We start from the raw sequence: 20,394 nt of genomic DNA, 5'->3' as shown, positions 1-20,394 counted from the left end.
TTGTTAACAAAGATCAAGGCTTGCATAGTAGGCCCAATAAAAGCTTTACCTTAACCTCCTATCCGGAAAGTATACCCTTAAAACATAGTAATGGAGCTGGAAAGTAACACACTAAATAGTTTTTGATTATGTAACCGCAGCCCCAATGCAAGGCTTTATTAAATCAAGCTCAACACTAGACTACCCCCTAAGCCAAACCCACCATGAGATAACCCAATCTTAACATTTCAATAAGAGAATACATTTGGCAGCAAGAAATAGATCAGAGACAAGAGCTTCCCCCTAGAAAACACTTTTTTATTTTTAACAATAATAAACAGCCATTGATCAAATGGTGGTTCAAAAATACAATCATTTTTTTCTTACAGTAAATACCTGTAACACTCTACATCATATATATTAACCCACCCGTCACATAATTACATATTTTATTATCATGTTTATTTCAGCATCCTTTGCACGTCTCAGTCTTTGTCGTTGGTGACATGGTTGCTTAATCTTACCAACTAAAACTCAGTCTGGTACCAAGAATGTCCAGACAAATGCCTATAAAAGTCTCATGTCATTTCAATTTCCTGTAGGTTTTATTTCCAAAGCTATTCTTTTGTATCAAGTAATCAATTTATTAATGCAATTAAATGGATTGGTTGTTTGAGAGATAGCCACCTTTGTCTAATTATGTATCATTAGAAAATCAATTTAAACTTAATCAAGAAATCAAAGTGAACATTGAGAAAATAAATAAATAATGAAAAACCGGACCTTATCCAAATTTTGAGCAAAAAGGATGACACGCAACTTGACACAAATTTTTAATGAACAAAAGTTGACCGCAGTCGCATATTTTGAGAATTCTTGAAATGCTGACCGTGGATCTGTTGCATATTTTGGGCCAAAATGTTAACCGCAGACCTGACACATATCTTGAGCAATGTGATATGTTGATTAAGGACCTGATGGAAATCTTCATGACAAAAATGTCTTGGCAGAAGTGGGAAACAAATCAATATCTCCAGGTGGTACTCAGTCTTTAATGTGCAGAGAAGTTATACACTGAGCTATGGTCCAAACCTTTACTGAAGCAATTCTTAACAGTTTAGAATTGGGCATGATATTGCATTACTGCAAGGTAAATGCAATAGATAATGACAGCTCAGGAAGTAGAAATCTGAGTTATTGTTATGTGAACAAATGGTAATAGGGTCTCTTTTGCATTCTGGGCAGTCTCTTATGCACTGAGCTATGGTCCCTCTCTACTGAGGCCAGCCTTTAGTATAGAATTTATCACAGTTTTGAATAATTGTAATAAAGATGCACTGGATAAGCGAACATAAAATGTTTGGCAGCACTGTGAGTCCAAGACAAATTTCCCCAAGGGGACAATAAAGTGTATCGTATCGTAACATGAAATATGACTAATGTCTTGGCACAGGTTGAAATCAAACAAGTTTCTCCTGGTATTCTTTGACAAAAAGGTGCAGCTGCTAATCCACAGAGCTATTGCCCTGCCCTTTCTTGAGGGAATCCTTTAGAGTTTACAACTGATCATACTATTGCGTAATCACAGTTTAGGAACAGGCAATTTAACAGTTGTAACACAAGTGGGAATCAAACAAGGGTCTCCAGGTCTTCCTTGACTAACAGGGCAGTTTCTTATCCATTGAGTCCATCCATTGGTTCCTCTCTTTACCGAGGCAATTCCTACAGTTCTTTCTTTGCTAATTGTTTTGGAGCAAAACAATAAGTCATATTCATTGCATGCTTAGAGTTGTAGTTCAGCGGTTTCGCTGTGGGAGGGTGCAATTGTCTCATTTAAGCCCTCGGATGGGGGTTCAATGCCCCTGGGTGCATTTGATGTGCAAATTCAGCAGCTTTAGTTACAGTCAGAAATAGGCTGGGGGATGCTGCAGGGTTCCAGTGATGGCTCTGGGGTAGAAACTGTTTAACCTTGATGTCCGGGTCTTAAAGGCCCTGAAACGTCTTCTGGATGGCAGCAGAGAAAAAAGGGTAATTGTAGAGAGACAGACAGTGTGTTTAGAAGGTGTCCTCCAGTGAGGGCAGGGGAAGTCTGATCATTTTCTGGTCCCTGTTGTTCATTCCTTATTGAACACAAAATGAAAGCAAAAACTGTCACACACTAAGATTGGCATTACATGCTTATCTTCTTTCCATATTACCTGTTCAGATCTTTTGTTTTCAAAACATAACCTGAGTTATCATATCCTGTGAAGCCTTGCTGCGAAACCAATCGCCCTCCAGGGACAAATAATTGTCTTAGGATTCTGCATTAAAGGTTTGTTTTTCCTACGAATGATGCTGAATGTTATGTTATGAATATGTTAAATGATTAAAGAACAGAGCAAAGCGTCAATGCAACAGCAACACTATGCAAGTTTATTATGATTCATATAAATGTCCGTTTTAATGCACAACCCCCTCTGCTGCACTAAAATATTGTCCATTTTGGGGAATCAAGGTACTGTAGTTGCAAGTTAAATGCACATTTTCTACTCACACATTAGAAAGTTCCTGATCACAAACATGCACATAAGCTCATTTCTTCTCTCCTACGTTCTACTTAGCTGATGCACTGATACTTCTCTTATTATTTGTTGCAGTGTTCTGCCATAGTTAATTTAATATTATCGTTTACTACAACATTTGGCACTTTCACAACACTAGAATGTTTGCAAAATGAACAAGCAGAAAGTTTAAGAGGAGATCAAAGATTGTAAAGTAGTCTTGTGAGATGAGGAACTTTTGAGTTTGACATAAAAACCTGGTGATACACTTTGCTTCCACATGATGGAAGCAAAGTTTTGTGATGTCTAATGTGTTTTATTTCAATGTGTATAATTCATTTGCAACAACATTATAATGTCTACACCTTCTCTTATAATAGTCAGATGGGATGTTTATCAGCTCACATTACAAGTCACCTACTCATATGTAGTATCTCTAAGCTGTTAGTTGTATGTGTGATATTAATATTTTTCTGTAAAATCAATTTATAAACTATCTACAAATAAAATTAACAGTTAGGAAAGTTGGCTTTATGAGCTATTATAAATAAATGTCAGACAGACTAAAAAAATAGATTCCATGGAGTTCATATTTGAGGCTAGGGTACATTTGTTTTGCAGAATATATTGATCCTTGTCCACGCTTGGTATTAGGGAAGAGGAAGAGTAGACTGACAAGGGATTAAAAAAAGTGAGGATAAAGTGAAACAATGCGAATGAAAGGTTGTGGGAGAGGGGGGATAAAGGGGTAATGAAAACTGGAGTGAGCAATGGGTGATGTCCAACAGCAGGGTCAGTGAGAGAGAAGGAGAATTGTTATTGGGGTAAATATGTATCAGTTGTGTGAGTAACAGGAAATGTCTGGCTGTTTTAACAAACATCTGCACCAGCTTTTATACCAGGAGAAAACCAGCATAGAAGAGTCAAAGATACAAATGTTTCCACTAAAATCAGCCTCAGTAGACCATAATGGAGTGCATCCATGTGACATGTTATTATTCTAGAGTAGAAAAATGTACGGGGCAAGTTTTGGAAAAGGCTGATGTCCACATATAAATAATTACTCGCTTGCTTCTGAATTTTACATGAGATACTGATTCAATCTCTGTGGATTTAATTGTCACGGTATTTCTGTTCTATTTCTGCTCTCAGAACATTGTTTTGTGCTTGCAGTCCTTGTGTAAGCATCACAAAGAGGTGTGACTAGTGACCATTTTCCCATCGGCATTTAAATGTTGTTCCTGCTTATCTTGTTGGTGAAAGTTGCAAATAGACACTGTCCTCTATGAAGGACGTGAGACAGCTGCTTCTATTTATAACCTCCAGCCACTCACCTAACACGAGACCCCGGTGCCTTGCTCCTGTCTCAGTACAGCAAACCTGGTCGTGGACAAACGCACAACACCCCCACAGACTGGCAGAGGAAGTCAACAAAGAAGTAAACAAGGGAGGCAGCAGAATACAATCACCCAGAGTTGCTTGTCTGCAGCTCTCACCAACAGCAAGAAAACTTGAAGAATCAAGACGGGATAAAAGATGAAGACACTGCGCTTTCTTGCTGCTGAAGGCTTCATTCAGAGTGGGCCGAGTGCTTTGGAGAACCTAAACTCTGTGTCCTTTAACCTCTACCCAATTCTCTTTAAGGCCTGCTACCTACACGAGCAGGCTGACCTGCTGCATGCTTTAGTTCAGGCATGGCCTCTTCCTGAGCTCAACCTGCATAGACTCCTGGGAATGACAATGGACTGTCAGACGGACCTCACCTCCAGCACCTGCCGCCTTTGTCTGGAAGCCATTCTAACTGGCCTAAAGGTACTTCAGTTTGTTGCATTGCTACTTTAACCCTATATCTTGTGATGTAATTTTTTTTCCAGTGTGTCTCCCTGTTCGTTTGTTTGTCTCGATTCCTCTCTCTTTCTGTCTTCCTCTGTATCCTTATTTCTCTGACCAGACTGGTCCTGGAACATTAATCTTTTATTACAAATAGAAAAGTGACCTCTATAATAAACATAATCAGTACTTGTTTCATCATCATGAAAGTTGCTAATGACTATCAGACTGATCAGTCTATTATCATACAATACTTTTAGCATTATTACTGACATTGTAGCGTTAAATCTTATACATTGTTGTTGATGTTATTGCTCCAAACACAGATTTGGCAGATGGCTGTTCAACATGATTCTGGTTCTGCCTGAAAATTTGCTAATGTTACAACCACTCTTGATTAAAATATTTGTATTTCTCATTAAATATTAAGTCAAAATCATGTTTAAGTTTGATTTTTGTGCTGTGTTTTTCAGTTATTTTATTCTAGATGTTACTGTCTTAAAGACACCTGCTTTGGTTAGGTTTAGCTCATAATGATCTTTAATGTTTATAGGTTGTCAGCTTCTAAACTTACAACAATTTTCCTTATTTTCTAAAGGATTATGTGCTGTCGCCTCCGAGAACCTACGCAAAGAGCCTGCAAGTGGTAGACCTGACTGCCCTGAGAGATATTGAGCATCAAACCTGCCCCTGCAAGTCAACCATGGGTCGATGGGCAAGAACCCATCTCCTGACCCAAATGTGCTATGAGACCATGGTAGCCATGCAAGCCGGTAATGTGTTGCCCTCTGCCTTTGAAACATCCATTGGAGTTCGTCTGAATGGATTCGTCACAGGCCGCAACTATGAGCTGGTGGCTCAGGCCTTCCTCCTCCTCCGCTACTGTCCGCTGAAGCTTCACTTTGTTAGTTTCCGGGCTGATTCCCTCACTCTCAAGCAGCTGTTCTATGTTATTCGCCTTGCAGAGCCTGAGACCATTGTTAAGCTGGAGGTTGTCCACAATGTTCCCCTAGAGGCCATACACTTGGAGGTGCTGCTATCCCGAGTGGAGTTCCCAAAATTACAGACTTTGATCCTGCCGGCCGGTGCGTTGGATTGGAGGAGGTTGGGCTCTGATGATGAGAATCTGTTGGCCACCATTGGTAATCTTCTGGCAAATCTGAGTAGCCTGACTGAGCTCTATATTGGTTTCTCCACCCTTACTGGACACCTGCGCAGACTGCTGAAGTGAGTAACTAGAGGGGGTGACAACATTGTGTCCTTGCTTGTTTTTATGTATCAGGTGATAGAAGTATTTTGTTGTTAAGATTGCTGACATGATGCCAGAGTGAGGACAGACATGAACCTGCTGGACAAACTTCACAGTTCAAAGGACAGGAGCAGAGACCTCAAGTTTAAGATTTAGTTCAGTTTAAGATTTAAAGTAATCCTTGCAAATGTTTCTCGACATGGTAATAAACTGACTTCCTAAAAGATGTGCATTTTATTTTCCCAGTATTGCTGTCACCCTCACTACATGAGAAATGCATTTATATAATTCTTCATCAGATTATTTTATGGTGTTTTTTTTTATTGTTTACACTTATTAATTCAGAGTAGTCTTGGTGCTTTTGACCTTTGGTCCCAAACCAACTAATCTCTTTTAACATCTTTGTTTACTTAGTCCCCTCAACACTCCACTGCAGTGCTTGGACTTGGCTAACTGCTGCCTGAGCCGTGTGGACATGACGTACCTCTCCAACAGCCTCCACAGTGAAGCCCTGGTCCGCCTGGACATCAGTGGACATGATATTTTCGACTCTTTTTCCACATCATTCCACAAACTGATCAGCCGCTGCTCTGCCACACTGTCCAGTCTTACCCTTGAGGAATGTAACATAGAGGACGAGCACATGGACGCCTTTACTAATGTTCTGTCTTCTTGCCAGATGCTAGAGGAGCTCAAACTCTTGGGAAACCCTTTGACATCTGCAGCCCTGCGGAGGTTGTTATCAGTGCTTTCTACAGGTTTCCCAAACTTGAAGTACATAGAGGTACCAGTTCCCCGTGATTGCTACCCTGAGGATGTCACGTATCCGCTTGATGATTCAGTCCTGCTGCGCTACAACCAGGAGTTGTTTCAGGAGGTCAGGGAGCAGCTGGTGGGGATCCTGGAAAGAGCTGGAAGAGGGAGCGTGGAGGTGTGCACCCCACTCATGGGAGCCTACGACCCAGACATTAATGAAACCAGTAACGAGCTGGGAGTATCCATGTTAAAATCTTTTAACAATGTCATTGGGAACTTCATAGGAACCATAAGTGATGTGGACAGTAGGAGATCACAAGCTCAGAAAGATGATTAGAGGGTTGTCTGTCCAGAGATAAGAGATTTGGATCGAGTCCGACAGATTTTTGACATGAATCTAGTGATATCTGTTAAGCCGACCTAAATCTTTAAACACAACAGACATTTTGATAATGTTTAGACGGGATTGAACCCTACAGACAATGTATTGCTTTTTAGAGTGCATTTTTGCTAAACTATAAAAATGAATCCAGTGAACAATTTTTGACTGAATACAAATTAAATACAGGTAGTGTAAATGAAAAAATACTTTCTACTTCCAAGTGCTTCCTACAGTCTGAAGCATAAAAATATGTGTTGACTGTAGACAGATGGAGCTACAATAGTATTTATAGATGATACAAGAAGTTTGTATATGTTCTCATGTATTATATTTTAAATGTTGTATATTACTGGATTTCTAAACAACTTTTTTGTTATAAAACAGGTCTGACTAAGCATGCGTCTGGTTATTTTTGTGATACCAATAAACCAAATCCACATATTCCCTTTAACACAAAAATCAGATAACTCCCACATCCTTCAAAATTTACATTTCTTTAATGAGCACTGTCTCATTTAGATTACATTTAATTTTAAATACAACACCGGGGGACAACCATAAACTGATCAAAGATTAGGATTAACAGCTTTGACCAGGAACCATTTACTTCTTCATCCACTCCTCTCTTTCTTTCCTTTCACGGATCACCTCTTCCAAATATGGTGTCAGGTAACGGACATCCTTAAGGGAAAATAAAAAAAGATGAGGTTGACAGATTACACCAAGTTATAAATATATTCAAAATCAAGTCTCTCATTTCTAACATTTTTTCAGACTTAGTAGTTATAGTCATTATGTTTAAGCCACTAAAAAATATTGCTTCATTTGTAGTTGTCTTTTTATTTAATAAAACTTCTAATTATCTTTTAAATTACGACAACATTTTTAACACATGTAATTCCCTCCTGTTTTAATTTGTCTCGCAGGATGATTTAGTAGGTTAATCCATTGAAATAAGCGTGTAATGAGAAATAATAGTATGAAAATTACACTTTAGCAGTCTATAAATACAAATGAAACTAATGGATGAGGAAAGAAGGCAGTGTACTGTGATCTTTACATTATACCCCACCTTTATCCTCAGTTATAAAAATGTTTCTTTAACATACCTCTTCATATTTTGTCCACTGGTCTTTAGGAAGGATCTGCTGCTTCATGGAGAGATCCAGGGCCCTCTTGACCCTGAACATCCTGTCATTGTAATGATCTTCTGGAAGCCTCCTCAGTGCCTCTTTCACATCTGAATCCTCGTAGACTGTGTCGTCACGCATTAAACCTGAAAAAAAGACAACAGGCAAACTTAATGCATCCCAAACAAAGATGTTTTCAAGTTAAATGTACATTTAAGCTTCAAACATGTAACGTTTATGGTACGAAACTCTTCCAAATGTCTTGACTAACACATTATTCTTCAGCTTACCCAGCTTGTTGAAGGCACACATGCCATAATACCACTTGCGGAGCCCCACCAGGAGCCTGCCTGTTGCAACTGTGAACATGACACATGAAAAGACACAGACAGGATCAGACAAGCTGCACAACTATGGTAAAATGGTAAAACTGTAAAACTTCTTCTACTCGTCGAGTACACTGCCCTACAAAAGGCAAAAGGCAGTAACTTCAATTTTTTCAAAAGTTTTTGTCATTTTTGGAACATTACAGATGTGCTTTATCATGTGGACAGATATCTTGAGTCAATTGTGTTGTTGTTTTTTGAGAAAATAGTAGGTTGTATTTGCCTTAACTTCCAAAAGCCCTCGAGAAACCGAGGCAGAGTCCAGTAACTTCCCTCATCAGGGTCTTTGCCTTTGTACTGCAGCATTCAGGAATGCTCAAACTGAGTTAAGGTCTTCTGCCTTTGTTTTACTGTGGATCAAAGTGAAGTTACTGGTTTACTGCAGTGGAGTTAAGGTGTTATGCCTTTGTTTTAATATCTGTCATCAAGCACTTCTGACACACACAGTAGCTTGACTAAAGTGTAACAAAGAAATAGTGTTGGTTGTGTTATTTTAACCATGCAACCAAGTGAAATACAGTATCAAATGGAAGTTAATGCCTTTTGCCTTGGCATGACCCCGTATTATTATACAGGCAATGCAAAGGCAGAGTACATTAACTTCCAAATATGGGTCAAAGGTCATGTTTGAGCTAAAGATTTTTATGTACATTAATAACCTCATTAAAAAGACAAAGAATTGCCAAATTTCCAATATTCTGCCTGCAACTCATTTGGCTGGAAAACAAAAAGACTTTAAAGTCATTTATCTACACTCTGGAGAGTTAAGGCCTTTTGTCTTTGTAGGGCAGAATAATAGAATAACATGTTCAAACAACATAGCGTAGATAACACCAGAATACATTAGAGTTGAGATGTCAATCTAACAATAGAAGAGCGCAATAAAACCAGTTTGGTAACCCTTACGAGCTGTTCTCCATCAACAGTTTAGTGTTTTTAACATAAATGTGTATTTATATGAAGCGCTACATCAACTTTAGCAAACCAGCACCCTTAGCATCTGTTAGCACGGGGACACTAGAGGACACACACTAAACTAAAGCGTTAAAGACCATGTTAAACCTGACACATTCAACATAAGGAACTATTAAGCTTTAAAGTCTTAAATGCGTCATGATTCACCTATACAAATCAATTTAAGTGACTTAAGTTTAAAAGAAAGTGAGAAAGCGACGTTCACTTACCTGGTGCCCTCGACGCCATTTTTATCACTGACAACGACCGCGGTGGATTGTGGGTAAGGAGTCAGGTCAATGCGGACGTTGCGCAATTTAACAACGTACAGTTTGTTTGTCGCGGATAATAATTCATCAAAACAAAATAATAATGTTTGAAAGTTTTGGATAGAGCTATCTTAATGAACAGACATAACTCATGTGATGTAAAAAACAAAACAAAATAACTACAAGTATGTTTTTTTTTATCAAATATGATTTCGTTTGAAAGTGCAATAAAACCAGAATATAAAAATTATTATTAAAGATAAAAGGTCTGCATACATATTCTTACATGGATAAGGATTATCTTATCTTATCTATGTCATGATAGATTTGATCAATAAGCATTCACATTTAAGATGTATCGAAATACTTTTCAGCAGCAATACTGATTTACGGCTATGTATTACACTGTATGATCTCACTTTTATTTTATATGTTCATGGCAAATCTCCTGAACCTACTGACACATAGGCTAAATGTTGTGTAGTGAAACGTACAATATTTTACTTGAAAATATATTGGATTAGATATGTTAAGAATCCAGCATTGAAACAATCAAGTAAATTGGAAGTTTTTTGAGTTCGTAGTGAAGTACAGTGTGTGAGTAAATTTACGTAGAAATCCCCAACTGAGGAAGTGAGACCTTTATGGTCTCTATTTGGGTTTTACCTACTTCATCTGGGCACACAGTCAAAGTAAAAAAGATTTATATTTCAAGCAGAATTTATATTGTATACATTTATTTAACATCATATTTACAAAACAAATGTTGCAATGCAAACTTAGTTGATGCTCTGGATGTCCAAATGTAATGCCTGCATGGTTCTGATACTGTGTTACATATTGAATGTTCTTGACCACTTGTTTTATAAGACCATTCGATTGTCCACTTGTGAGGAATTAAAGTGTCTTTTGGAACAAATCAAATTCTTCCAAAGTGGCCAGAGCCAACTCAATGCAAAAGTTCTCATCCGGCAGAGAAACCAGGCGTTCCAGTGAGATGTAATTGGGCATCGTTGGATCATACTGAGCCCTGCCCAGGTATTCAAGGAACTGGTGGCGCTCCCGGATCCGCAAGTACTTGGCATTGAGAACCTATGAGAGGATATATCAGATGCTCAAATTATCATACTGCATTTGAAACAATTATAATTTAAATCAGTTCATATGAACTGAAATCCATAAAAAAGGTAGAAAATCAATAACAAACCACAGTCCATCTACCTGTGGAAACTTGGCGATCAGGTGGTGTGGCACCTTCATGGTATTGTGGAGGAAGTCAAATATTTGGGTTAGCTTCCTTTTATTAGCCGTCAGCACTTTAGGGACAGCTTTAACTATATGTTGGATCTCATTTTGCTTAAAGCCAAGCTCTATTTCACATACCTGTGGAAGACATTAACAAAAATATATTTATGCACAGCACCTCAAGGTTACTCTAACATTTTTTTTCTTCTTCCAAATAAGATTTTTTGTCATTCAATACCTTTAAATTTTCTTTAACTGGCTCCAAGCTGCCACACAGTAATCTGGGCAGACGAGCTACAATGTCCCGTGTCTAAAGAAAGAAACAACTCTAGCTATGATATGCTAATCCAATTTCTTACAACAAAGTCACAATTTCTTTTCGTAAAAGACATGGTGATAATAATAAATTGTGAAAAGAAAAAATATTTAATTGATTTCTTAAATATGCTTACATTTGCAGCACTGAGGTTGAGATGCTGCTGATAAAATCCCAGTCTGTTGTCAAGCCTCTTCACACTGAAGTTAAGCAGATATGGTGCTCTGGACACCATGGATGCAACTGTCTCAGAGCTGAACTTCTTTGATCTAAGATAGTTCACCCTTTTGAAAACAGAAAAAAAATGTTTAAAAAAAAGTCTCAGCCTGGTGCAACTGCAAAAAAAGAAAAGTGATGTTCCACTCAAATCTCAAGACTGATTTAATTTAATTGACAGAAGTTTGGTGACTGTAAACCTATATCACATTCTGAAATCCCCTCATTCACCTGGACTGTAGGTTTTCCAAACTCTCTGTGAGGATGAAGGGGTTGTGTGTGATGATATAGCCAAAGCGAGAGTGCTCCACTCCCACTTCTTTGAGAAACAGCAGCCTCGGGGCCACGTCGGTGTTGAAATTCAGCCTCAGCAGCATGGACCCTACATTAGGCCTTTGTTCAAGCTTCCATAGGTTCACACCTGCAATGAGAGGTAAACAAGGGAAAATATAAACTTTAGTCGCAATTTTGAGATAATGGAGTGAACCACAATCAATCTAAATATGCCTTCAACTCAAAGTGATTGACATTGTTTTAAGCTAAAGCCACAGATTGAATTACCTAGCTGTACCAGTTTGCTTAGTGTCTCAGACTGGTCAACATAGTCTCTTAAAGACGTGGAGGCTGGAGGCATGTCAGAGGGAACAGATATACCGACAGCCTCTTCATCACCAATCTGCTCTAATGCTGAAAATTCAGCGGCAGCATCTGAAATATTAAGAGTATTAAAGACAGAAGATTATTATTTTCACACTTCTTACATTTTTTTAGTCAGATACTGTGTTACATGAAAACGTTCAACAGCAGCAAACCATTATGTACCTAAAGACATCTGGCTTTCGGTCACTGGCACTGCATCTCTGATGGGCAGTAAGGGGTTCTTGTATGCTACAACACTGGCTTTTGACAGCTCTTCAGTCTCCTTGTTTTCCTTAACCTCGGTTGTCCGATGTTCAGCAGAGAAGTTACAATTACGCAAAATATGTTGTTTCCACCTCAGCCTTGCCTGAGATGTTTTTTTTTCATCCTCACTAATAACTGCGAATCCGTGTAGACATTTGACAGGTATTCTTGTATATGCAGTGCAATGGTGAGCTGCGGGGAAGCACTTCCAGGTACGAGCCACTGTCTTGGAGAAAGGAAGACTTCTGCATTGAAGACACAGCTTTGCACAGAACGAAGCCATAGCAATTCTGCAATAAAAAAAAATTAACTATTATTGTTTAAATTATAAATACCATCACTGCTCAATAAATACTACTTCATTAAAACGTACAAAATATACCAACTCTCAAAACAATGCACCTCAACAGAGTAACAACAAGGTGGCTTTAAACATGCATAAAAACTGCTCAAAAGCTAACATTTACTTTACTGCAGATTAGGACCTGATCATAAACATGCTTTTGCACATTGTAAACATTGCAGGAATAAGAAAATGTTCGAGGCTACTACAGTGCAAACATTGTTTTGGCCCCACACTGACCAATTTAGCTGACCATGGCTGTGAAGGTGTGTAGAAAGTCCCCAAGTGTAAATTATAGCTACTCTGAGAGGCAAATAAAATACTAAACCCTTTCATTGTTATTTAAAAAGTGCGGGATTAAAACATCAGTGGTATTTTGAGGCTTCATTGTCGTCATACGTAAAGCTAATTTGAGCAAAATGCATTGTACAATGTTAGCAAGTCGGAATAGCGAGCTCTTTTAAGCATGGACAAAAACAATCATCAAATAGCTTTTTACTCACACTTTGTTTCCACACTCAAAAGGTTTTATTCTCAACCAGGCTCCATCATCTACACAAACTGTCGCGCAATGTCAAACGTTTTCACGTGCACAGGACTTCACGGAAGTGTAACACTGTGGGATGTACCACATAGATATAATTTGTGGTTGCCGCGAAATGCAAATAATATATTCATAGAGATAGAAAATAAAAACAAAACATCTAACAGAATAAAGAGACCATAATAATAAATATCTGTAGAGTAGTCGTGTGACCTATATATTGTTATTGTGTTTTTTAAAAAAAACTTTAACTACCATTTTCACATACAAAACCCCCTATAAACTGTATGGATGGGTTCGTCTTCAGGGTTTCTTCATCAGGGGCTCTCTTGGAATCAGCGTATCTTCCTGCTTTTACAACTTCTTACTTTAGTCACCCCTTTAAGTTTAATACGTAAAATGAAGAAAGTGGCTGACTACAGCGACACTGCAGCCGTCACGCCCAGGAGACATTGGGAGGATGATGTCGACTATAAACTACACTTCCGGATGATAAACGATCAACAAGTGGAGGCTATCTGCATTGATTTCTTCTATAAGCCACACACCATCACACTCCTGACAGTAACTGTGCTCAGCCTTATGTATTTCGTGTTTTCCAGGTAAACTACAGTGTGAAACTTTTGTCTGCCAAGAGCTGTGTGTACATGTGAAAAAACTATACAAACAATTCCTGTCTAACACTTAGTAATTTGCTATAACTTACCGTTTAAATTGACAGTTCTGAATATCTAAGACAGCTTCCTTTTGTTAACATGTGATGCTGTTTTGTTACAGGGATGATCAGCACTTTGACAACAACCTCCGAGTTGGTCTTTTGGTGGTTGTTTCCTTCTTCCTAGTCATCAGTGTCCTGGCCTTTCCCAATGGTAATCTATGAAAGTACATGTAAACTTCATCCATGGAAAAATATGAAGTTCCAAGCTTTTACATCTTTTAAGCAAAATAGCATATTCTCTGGCTCAGCTTTGTAAGTTTGCTTCTGTTCTTTATCTTATATAATAGAACATTAATTTATTTCTGGTTTAACCAATAAATCATTTTTTAATTACGGTCTAATTTTAGACCAAATTACTGTTTGCTTTACTTTTCAAGATAATGGTTAGAGGATTGATAAAATAATTGTTTGCTTAAGCCCCACATACTTTTGCCATATTAAATGCCAGTTTGAACATTTGTCCCTATTCATTCATATGTTCTTATCTAAAGGGTCAATAACTACTTATTTTCTGGAGTTTTCTATCTATCTATTTTGCACTTAGAGAGGTCTCTTAGTTGTCGTTGACATAGCACAGTTGACATGTGTTGTCAGGGGTGGTTGTATTTAGAGGCCTACATACTGTCACTAAATGATAAATGTGCAAACTCGTATCCACTGACAAAGACCTAAAGATAAGGTTGTTTATCCTGGTAAAAAGATAGCAGTTTGACCTTGGGATTATTTTGTTTTATTTGATGTCAAATTTATTTTTACAAATACACAAAAAGTCACTTGCCAGTATGCTGCTTTCTTCATCAGGACCTTTTACCAGGCCACACCCTGCAATATGGAGAATGGTGTTTGGTAAGTGTTTAATCATATCCTTCACTCACTTCTGCATCGTTCATTATAACCAGATGTTTCTGCTTTGATGCAGTTTTCTTAATCCTCACTCATTTTCTCCTGTCCTGTTTAGGTCTCAGTGTTATGTACTTCCTGTTTCTTGTCTTCCTCATCTTCCTCAACTGGGACCAAGTAAAGATGCTCATGTATTGGCTGGACCCAAATCTGCGCTATGCCACACGGGAAGCCGATATCATGGTAAGGATCGATTAACACTGGCAACTGAACCTTTTGAGAAAGTTCACACCCAATTTATACTATGTAATGGAGGACACAGTGGAAAGAATTGCTTTTGTAATGTATAGGCTCATTTACTGGCTATATTCATTAAATTGTTTCATTCTGAGAATCTACACCAACATACAAAATGGTTTGTTTAAAAAAACAAAATATTCTTTAGATTATAAAAAATAATAATAATTCCAATGGGGAGATTTATTACTGAGCATGTGTGATATATTGTCAAGACCCCTCAGAGACAAATGATGACTTTGGGTTATTTGAATAAAAAGCTGAATTGACCATCGGTGCTCTCTGGATCCTAATAAAAATAGACTATATGAGAGCATTGGTGCAAAGTTAAGTGGAAGCTGAGCTTTTGCTGAGACAATGAAATGAGAAGTGCAGTAGAGTTGCCCTATCTCTGCTCATCATTACCAGCTATTTAACTATCTCCTTTTCTGTTACCTTTATGTTTCCAATAATTAAATCCCCACTCCCCTGATAGGAATACGCTGTAAACTGCACAGTGATAACATGGGATCGTATCATGAGCCACTTCGACATCTTTGCATTCGGCCACTTTGCAGGCTGGGCCATGAAGGCTCTGCTCATCCGCAACTATGGTCTCTGTTGGACCATCAGCATCACCTGGGAGCTGACTGAGGTAGAACACATGTATTCATGATTAGGTCAGGCTCATGCTGAAATCGGCTCAGAAATGTAAGAAAACTGTCTACTAGGTCATTGAGCAAAATAATTTATTGTCTTATTTATTCCCTCAGTCTGTGCAGGCAACTACCGTATGATTAGGAGAAACTAGTCTGAATAATGTTTAAGTATTAGCAGGAGATAGGACATAGTAGGTTTTGGATAAGAGAACTGACTAGGTTGTATGTCCTGAAGGGGTGTGGGAGGGAGGGTGGGGGGATGTATAGATGCCAGGAATAAAGGAAATGAATAGTCAACTGACCTAAAGCTCTTCTTAGGCGAATAAGTTAATGTTCCTTTCACTCTCACTTTCACATCTTTTCATAGCTGTTCTTCATGCACCTGCTGCCCAACTTTGCAGAGTGCTGGTGGGATCAAGTAGTACTGGACATACTGTTGTGTAATGGAGGAGGCATCTGGCTGGGCATGACTGTGTGCCGCTTTCTGGAGTTGAGGACCTACCGTTGGGCCAGCATCAAGTCAGCCTTCATCCTTTTTCTTTTCTCTTTCAGTTTTTATGTCAATGAATTTTAAAGGGTTGTTAAAAACACAAAAAGCTTAAATCATGTAATGACTACTTCTAAAAGTAAAAGGTAAATATGGAGGTATAATTATAATTAAACATACTTTTTGGTATGTTTAATTATATTTTTGTTGTTGGCATGCAACGGAAAGTAAATCATTTTTAAACCCTCCATTGTTTTGTGTTAAATCTCATGCGTTTGTTTATCTCAGTGTTGTCAAAAGCTCTCATCCTCTATCCAGGGAAATTCACTCAACCACAGGGAAGATCAAGCGAGCTGTGATGCAGTTCACGCCGGCAAGCTGGACTTATGTGCGCTGGTTTGACCCAAAGTCCTCCTTCCAGAGACTAGCAGGCATCTATCTATTTCTGCTCCTCTGGCAGGTACTGTATTATTAGACTTTGAGCCAGAAATACTTTTAATTTTAAAATATCAAAGATATTCATAAGACGTGCTTTCAGATGTTATCTGTTTTGCATATTTTGTCTTCCTAGCTGACAGAGTTGAACACGTTCTTCCTCAAGCACATCTTCGTCTTCCAGGCGTCTCACCCTCTCAGCTGGTGTCGTATCCTCCTTGTCGGAGTCATCACAGCACCCACTGTACGGTATGTCGAACCTTTACAAATACATTGTTTCTCTAAATTCTAACAGCAACATTAAGTATGATATACTATTTAATAAAAAAATACCAAAAAAATGTTTTACTTTATGGTAAGGTAGCATTTCATCCTGGCCTTACATAAAAAGAGGTGACTTTCTGACATAGGTCTGTATGAACACCTTCAAGTCTTACACTGTTCTTTCTGTTCTTTATATGTATTCATTTCATGTTACGTATTTTCCTCAACCTTTTTTCAGACAATATTATGCGTACCTGACAGACACTCAGTGTAAACGGGTTGGCACACAATGCTGGGTGTTTGGGTGAGTATGTTGTCCTGTAATATTTGTAAATGTTCTAAAAACAAGTTTGGCAGCTGCATCATTAATTATAGTTTGAAAAGCCAGTAGTAATTATTTGAAAGAATATCAAACTAGCTTTTAATTTATTTTTATTTTTTATTAATTTGAATAATTTAGCTCAGCATTTCTGATAGCAGCCTGAGTAAAACCACGGCTGTTTTCTTGCCTGAAAGTTTTTTCAGTAATAAAGGTTACGGAGGAATGTGCGCAATAAAAATCAGTAAAATTCTACATTTTGTTAATGATATTTATTCAGGCTAGAATGTTTAGTGTTAGAGGCTTCACTGAAATTGATTAAACTGGGAATTCAATAAATATTGTGATGTAGTTCCTGACCCCATCTCAGACACAAAGCTGCTGATGCCCTCAGTCTGCTCCAGTTTCTATAGCAACGCAACAGACCCTCTCAGTCTGCACAAAATACTTAACATTGAGGCCACTCTCTCATTTGAGGTTCACTGTCTTTAAACATAAAAAAGATAGTCTCCAACAGCAGCATGGGGAGAGGATATTTGTATGGGTTTAATTGTTGAGGATTATTGATGCACAGCATTTGGACTGCATATGCCACAGGTGTTTAGCCCTAGTGCAATGAAATAGAGTTACCAAGAGAGGGGGCCATTGTTAAGTGTTTTTGTGCAAATTTCCAGCACTGCTTCATCATTTTTAACATGTATGTGTTCACCCTCAGGGCTATTGCTTTCCTCGAGGCGCTTGCATGTGTGAAATTTAGTCACGACTTGTTTTCCAAGACACAAATTCGCTCTGTGCTTCTGTGGCTGCTCTGTCTGGTAAGAGAAGACCAAAAGAGATGCAGTTTCAGTCTCTTTTGTAAAAATGATTATCTCTGCTTTGCACTTTTTGTACACTATGAATGAATACCACCATCGTAATCTAGTATTGAAAATAACTGTTATGGTGCTATTAAAACCTCTTCTATTTGTTTTTTATAAGTAAAACAATATATGAAAATTCAGAGAAGTCTGATTTGACCTTTTGCCCATGAGTTTACACAATGGTTAATGGGTGCATATTTCTTTGTAAGGATGTTGCTTTTGAGATCATGCCATCTAAGATCATATTGTGTTTCAAGTCCAGTCTTGCTAATCTACCAAAAATAAAGCTGTTTGTAGCATTTCAAACTTTTGGGATTTCTATTTTTCTGCTCACTTTTTCAGCCCACTTGCAGACTTTAAGATTTTTTTTTTCTCCCATGCTGTTGGATAAAAACTAAAAAAAATGTTTAACAACACTGTTTTTTCTTTTCTTTTCTTCCGTATTCAGGCACTTATCACTCTTCTATGTTTATATGGGATGGTGTGGTATGAACAAAATAAAATGAAGGTAAGTGGTTGCTTGGGGTATTGATTGAAAACTTAAATAAACTACACTATACTACATATATTTGGAGTTTAATGTTAGGTTTGTTAATATTTCATTGTTGCTTACCATCTGAAAAGGTTGCAAAACGTTTTCTGCTTTTTAGTTTGTAATTACTTTTCAGTGCTGTGCAGTTTTTTTTCATTGCTGTTCAGAAATACAAGACATTCTGAGCTTTCATGTGTCTACAGAGCTTATCTGTACAGACTGAGGACTGTGATGACAGCAGGATTTTGGACTTGTGTGAGTTTGTCCCAGATGGTGCCCCAGGTCAGTCTCATAATAGGCAGATTTGTTACAACTCTTTCATAAACTCCATCTTAAATGTTCATAAGATATCTGTTTCCCTCCATAGCTCAGAGGGAATCGGGAAGAAGTTTACAACCAACAAAACGGAGGAGAGCTGCTGGGAGGAATCGATTCATGAATGGCCATGGAGGAAAGAGACAATAAACAACTAATACAGATAATTCTCAGCCTCTGTTGAAAACTATGCAATTAATTGTTACAGATTTAACGTTGTTAAGTTGCATGAAGGTGTAAGATGGACTCCTAAAGAAAACCATGCCCTAAGCTTGCAAGATGGTAAGCTCTGTCAGAAGGTCAACCATACTCTGTAAATATTAAGAGGTAAACATAAACATGAGCTGACAGCTTTATAGATTTGCAGATTGGGTTGTTTATTCTCTGTAGCATTACCACTGCTTACAGATCTTTAACACTGTTTTACAAGCTAAAAAATGTGTTTGTCTTCTTTTTTTAAACTGAACTTAATAACCAATTATTATACACTGGGTTTGAAAGAGAAGGTGACCTGCACTGTAAAAACAAGCAAGCTAGTCTTATTTTCACTTAACCATTTTGATGGGTGTCTTTTCAAAAGTTACTTTGTACTTAACTACAAATCTGAAGGTCACAAATGTATTTCTACAACTTTTTACAAGTAATTTGATTTGATACATTTGTTTACATATTTATATCAAAAAATACTTGATTTTGTACTTGTCTGTATGATATACATTACTTCTTTAATTTAAATTAAAGAGGATTTTGTCCTCTCCAAAAAAGAGAGTTAAGCAAGTGCTACTGAACTAAACCAGCTTTAACATGTTATTCTAACTCTTTAATTGATGTGATTATTACTTATTTACACAGTATGCCGTTATGAGCTATGTATGTGGGTGTTTGTTTTACGAGGGCAAAGTGAATATTGCGTAATAGTTGTACTGACAAAAACACTGTGACACGTAATGTGAAAGCATTATAATGACTTTCAAAAGCAGAGGATAATCACTTTGATCAAATGATCCAAATTAATTAGATAATATAAAAATGTTATCTTCAGGTCAATGTAAGCTATTTTTAATACTGTTGAATAATGCATTGTTGTAAGTGTAAGAATTTTTTACAATTTTCCATTATGTTGAACAATGTTAATTAATGTCCGCTTATTGAATTTGTATTATTTGAATGTAACTTTTTATAGCAATATGTTGATTCCAGGGTTTTTGTCCTCTTGCCTTACATTAAAGACCACAGTTACTTTATTGTAATAAAAAAACAAGGGTTTTTTTTATTCATTGATTTTACTCGGTATTAAGCTACTAATTTGTGATTTTGTACATGAGGGTTTGCTTGTTTTGTTTTTACACACAATTAAAGTATCAAATCACTCTTTTCTTTTTCACTGTCATTGTGTCCCCTGAGATGTGTGCAGTGGCTGATGCTGTAACTGCTGTGGCATCTCACTTGCCATTCATTATATAATCGTGATTACAAATTGACACTATTTTATTAAAAAACGAATTTCTTAATCAATAGTGGATAGAAGTGGATGAAAACAAAATGTAATGTTGCAACTAATGACTTAATTATTTGTTGTTTTCATCTAATGGTTTTAACAAATGAATTGAGTAATGGCTTGTTCAATAGAGCATTAGAAATTCC

At 37.5% G+C, this 20,394-nt stretch overlaps 4 protein-coding genes across 4 annotated transcripts; 2 read left to right on the top strand and 2 right to left on the bottom strand.

Moving 5' to 3' along the window:
• Positions 1–3,924: 3,924 nt before the first annotated feature.
• On the top strand, positions 3,925–7,134 carry lrrc14b (leucine rich repeat containing 14B). Its single transcript, XM_061059055.1, has 3 exons — positions 3,925–4,334; positions 4,951–5,579; positions 6,016–7,134. Exons 1-3 carry the CDS (start codon positions 4,059–4,061, stop codon positions 6,692–6,694), a joined length of 1,584 nt encoding a protein of 527 aa, XP_060915038.1. The 5' UTR covers positions 3,925–4,058; the 3' UTR covers positions 6,695–7,134.
• An 83-nt stretch (positions 7,135–7,217) lies between these two features.
• Positions 7,218–9,521, bottom strand: LOC132990696 (cytochrome b-c1 complex subunit 7). The gene is made up of 4 exons (XM_061059057.1): positions 9,440–9,521; positions 8,160–8,228; positions 7,849–8,015; positions 7,218–7,420 (listed from the first exon to the last, which is right to left on the bottom strand). Exons 1-4 carry the CDS (start codon positions 9,456–9,458, stop codon positions 7,343–7,345), a joined length of 333 nt encoding a protein of 110 aa, XP_060915040.1. The 5' UTR covers positions 9,459–9,521; the 3' UTR covers positions 7,218–7,342.
• Positions 9,522–10,198: 677 nt separating this feature from the next.
• mterf3 (mitochondrial transcription termination factor 3) lies at positions 10,199–13,137 on the bottom strand. The gene is made up of 8 exons (XM_061060093.1): positions 13,005–13,137; positions 12,078–12,448; positions 11,817–11,963; positions 11,487–11,676; positions 11,176–11,323; positions 10,962–11,033; positions 10,700–10,861; positions 10,199–10,570 (listed from the first exon to the last, which is right to left on the bottom strand). Exons 2-8 carry the CDS (start codon positions 12,439–12,441, stop codon positions 10,376–10,378), a joined length of 1,278 nt encoding a protein of 425 aa, XP_060916076.1. The 5' UTR covers positions 12,442–12,448; positions 13,005–13,137; the 3' UTR covers positions 10,199–10,375.
• A 218-nt stretch (positions 13,138–13,355) lies between these two features.
• Positions 13,356–20,124, top strand: ptdss1b (phosphatidylserine synthase 1b). Its single transcript, XM_061059056.1, has 13 exons — positions 13,356–13,647; positions 13,823–13,914; positions 14,565–14,609; positions 14,722–14,846; positions 15,376–15,534; positions 15,906–16,057; positions 16,344–16,485; positions 16,597–16,709; positions 16,963–17,028; positions 17,759–17,858; positions 18,352–18,411; positions 18,639–18,717; positions 18,803–20,124. Exons 1-13 carry the CDS (start codon positions 13,445–13,447, stop codon positions 18,898–18,900), a joined length of 1,434 nt encoding a protein of 477 aa, XP_060915039.1. The 5' UTR covers positions 13,356–13,444; the 3' UTR covers positions 18,901–20,124.
• Positions 20,125–20,394: the final 270 nt, after the last annotated feature.

Source organism: Labrus mixtus, chromosome 16 (assembly GCF_963584025.1).
Source record: "Labrus mixtus chromosome 16, fLabMix1.1, whole genome shotgun sequence".
Lineage (NCBI taxonomy): Eukaryota > Metazoa > Chordata > Actinopteri > Labriformes > Labridae > Labrus > Labrus mixtus.
Note: the sequence above shows the minus strand (reverse complement) of the source record. Positions and strands in the feature narration are given on the sequence as shown.

What these genes read in the sequence shown, in the direction of transcription:
- LOC132990696 (XM_061059057.1), bottom strand. An exon ending in GTGTGCCTTCAACAAGCTGG is followed by an intron (nt 8,016 to 8,159) that starts GTAAGCTGAAGA and finishes TCTTTTTTTCAG; the next exon opens with GTTTAATGCGTGACGACACA. An exon ending in AGTGGACAAAATATGAAGAG is followed by an intron (nt 7,421 to 7,848) that starts GTATGTTAAAGA and finishes TTTTCCCTTAAG; the next exon opens with GATGTCCGTTACCTGACACC.
- ptdss1b (XM_061059056.1), top strand. Translation starts at nt 13,445, where the DNA reads ATGAAGAAAGTGGCTGACTACAGCGACACTGCAGCCGTCACGCCCAGG. An exon ending in TGTCCTGGCCTTTCCCAATG is followed by an intron (nt 13,915 to 14,564) that starts GTAATCTATGAA and finishes TTTCTTCATCAG; the next exon opens with GACCTTTTACCAGGCCACAC. An exon ending in AATATGGAGAATGGTGTTTG is followed by an intron (nt 14,610 to 14,721) that starts GTAAGTGTTTAA and finishes TGTCCTGTTTAG; the next exon opens with GTCTCAGTGTTATGTACTTC.
- mterf3 (XM_061060093.1), bottom strand. Translation starts at nt 12,441, where the DNA reads ATGGCTTCGTTCTGTGCAAAGCTGTGTCTTCAATGCAGAAGTCTTCCT. An exon ending in AAGCAAACTGGTACAGCTAG is followed by an intron (nt 11,677 to 11,816) that starts GTAATTCAATCT and finishes CTCTCATTGCAG; the next exon opens with GTGTGAACCTATGGAAGCTT. An exon ending in TGATCGCCAAGTTTCCACAG is followed by an intron (nt 10,571 to 10,699) that starts GTAGATGGACTG and finishes ATCCTCTCATAG; the next exon opens with GTTCTCAATGCCAAGTACTT.
- lrrc14b (XM_061059055.1), top strand. Translation starts at nt 4,059, where the DNA reads ATGAAGACACTGCGCTTTCTTGCTGCTGAAGGCTTCATTCAGAGTGGG. An exon ending in CCATTCTAACTGGCCTAAAG is followed by an intron (nt 4,335 to 4,950) that starts GTACTTCAGTTT and finishes TATTTTCTAAAG; the next exon opens with GATTATGTGCTGTCGCCTCC. An exon ending in CACCTGCGCAGACTGCTGAA is followed by an intron (nt 5,580 to 6,015) that starts GTGAGTAACTAG and finishes TTGTTTACTTAG; the next exon opens with TCCCCTCAACACTCCACTGC.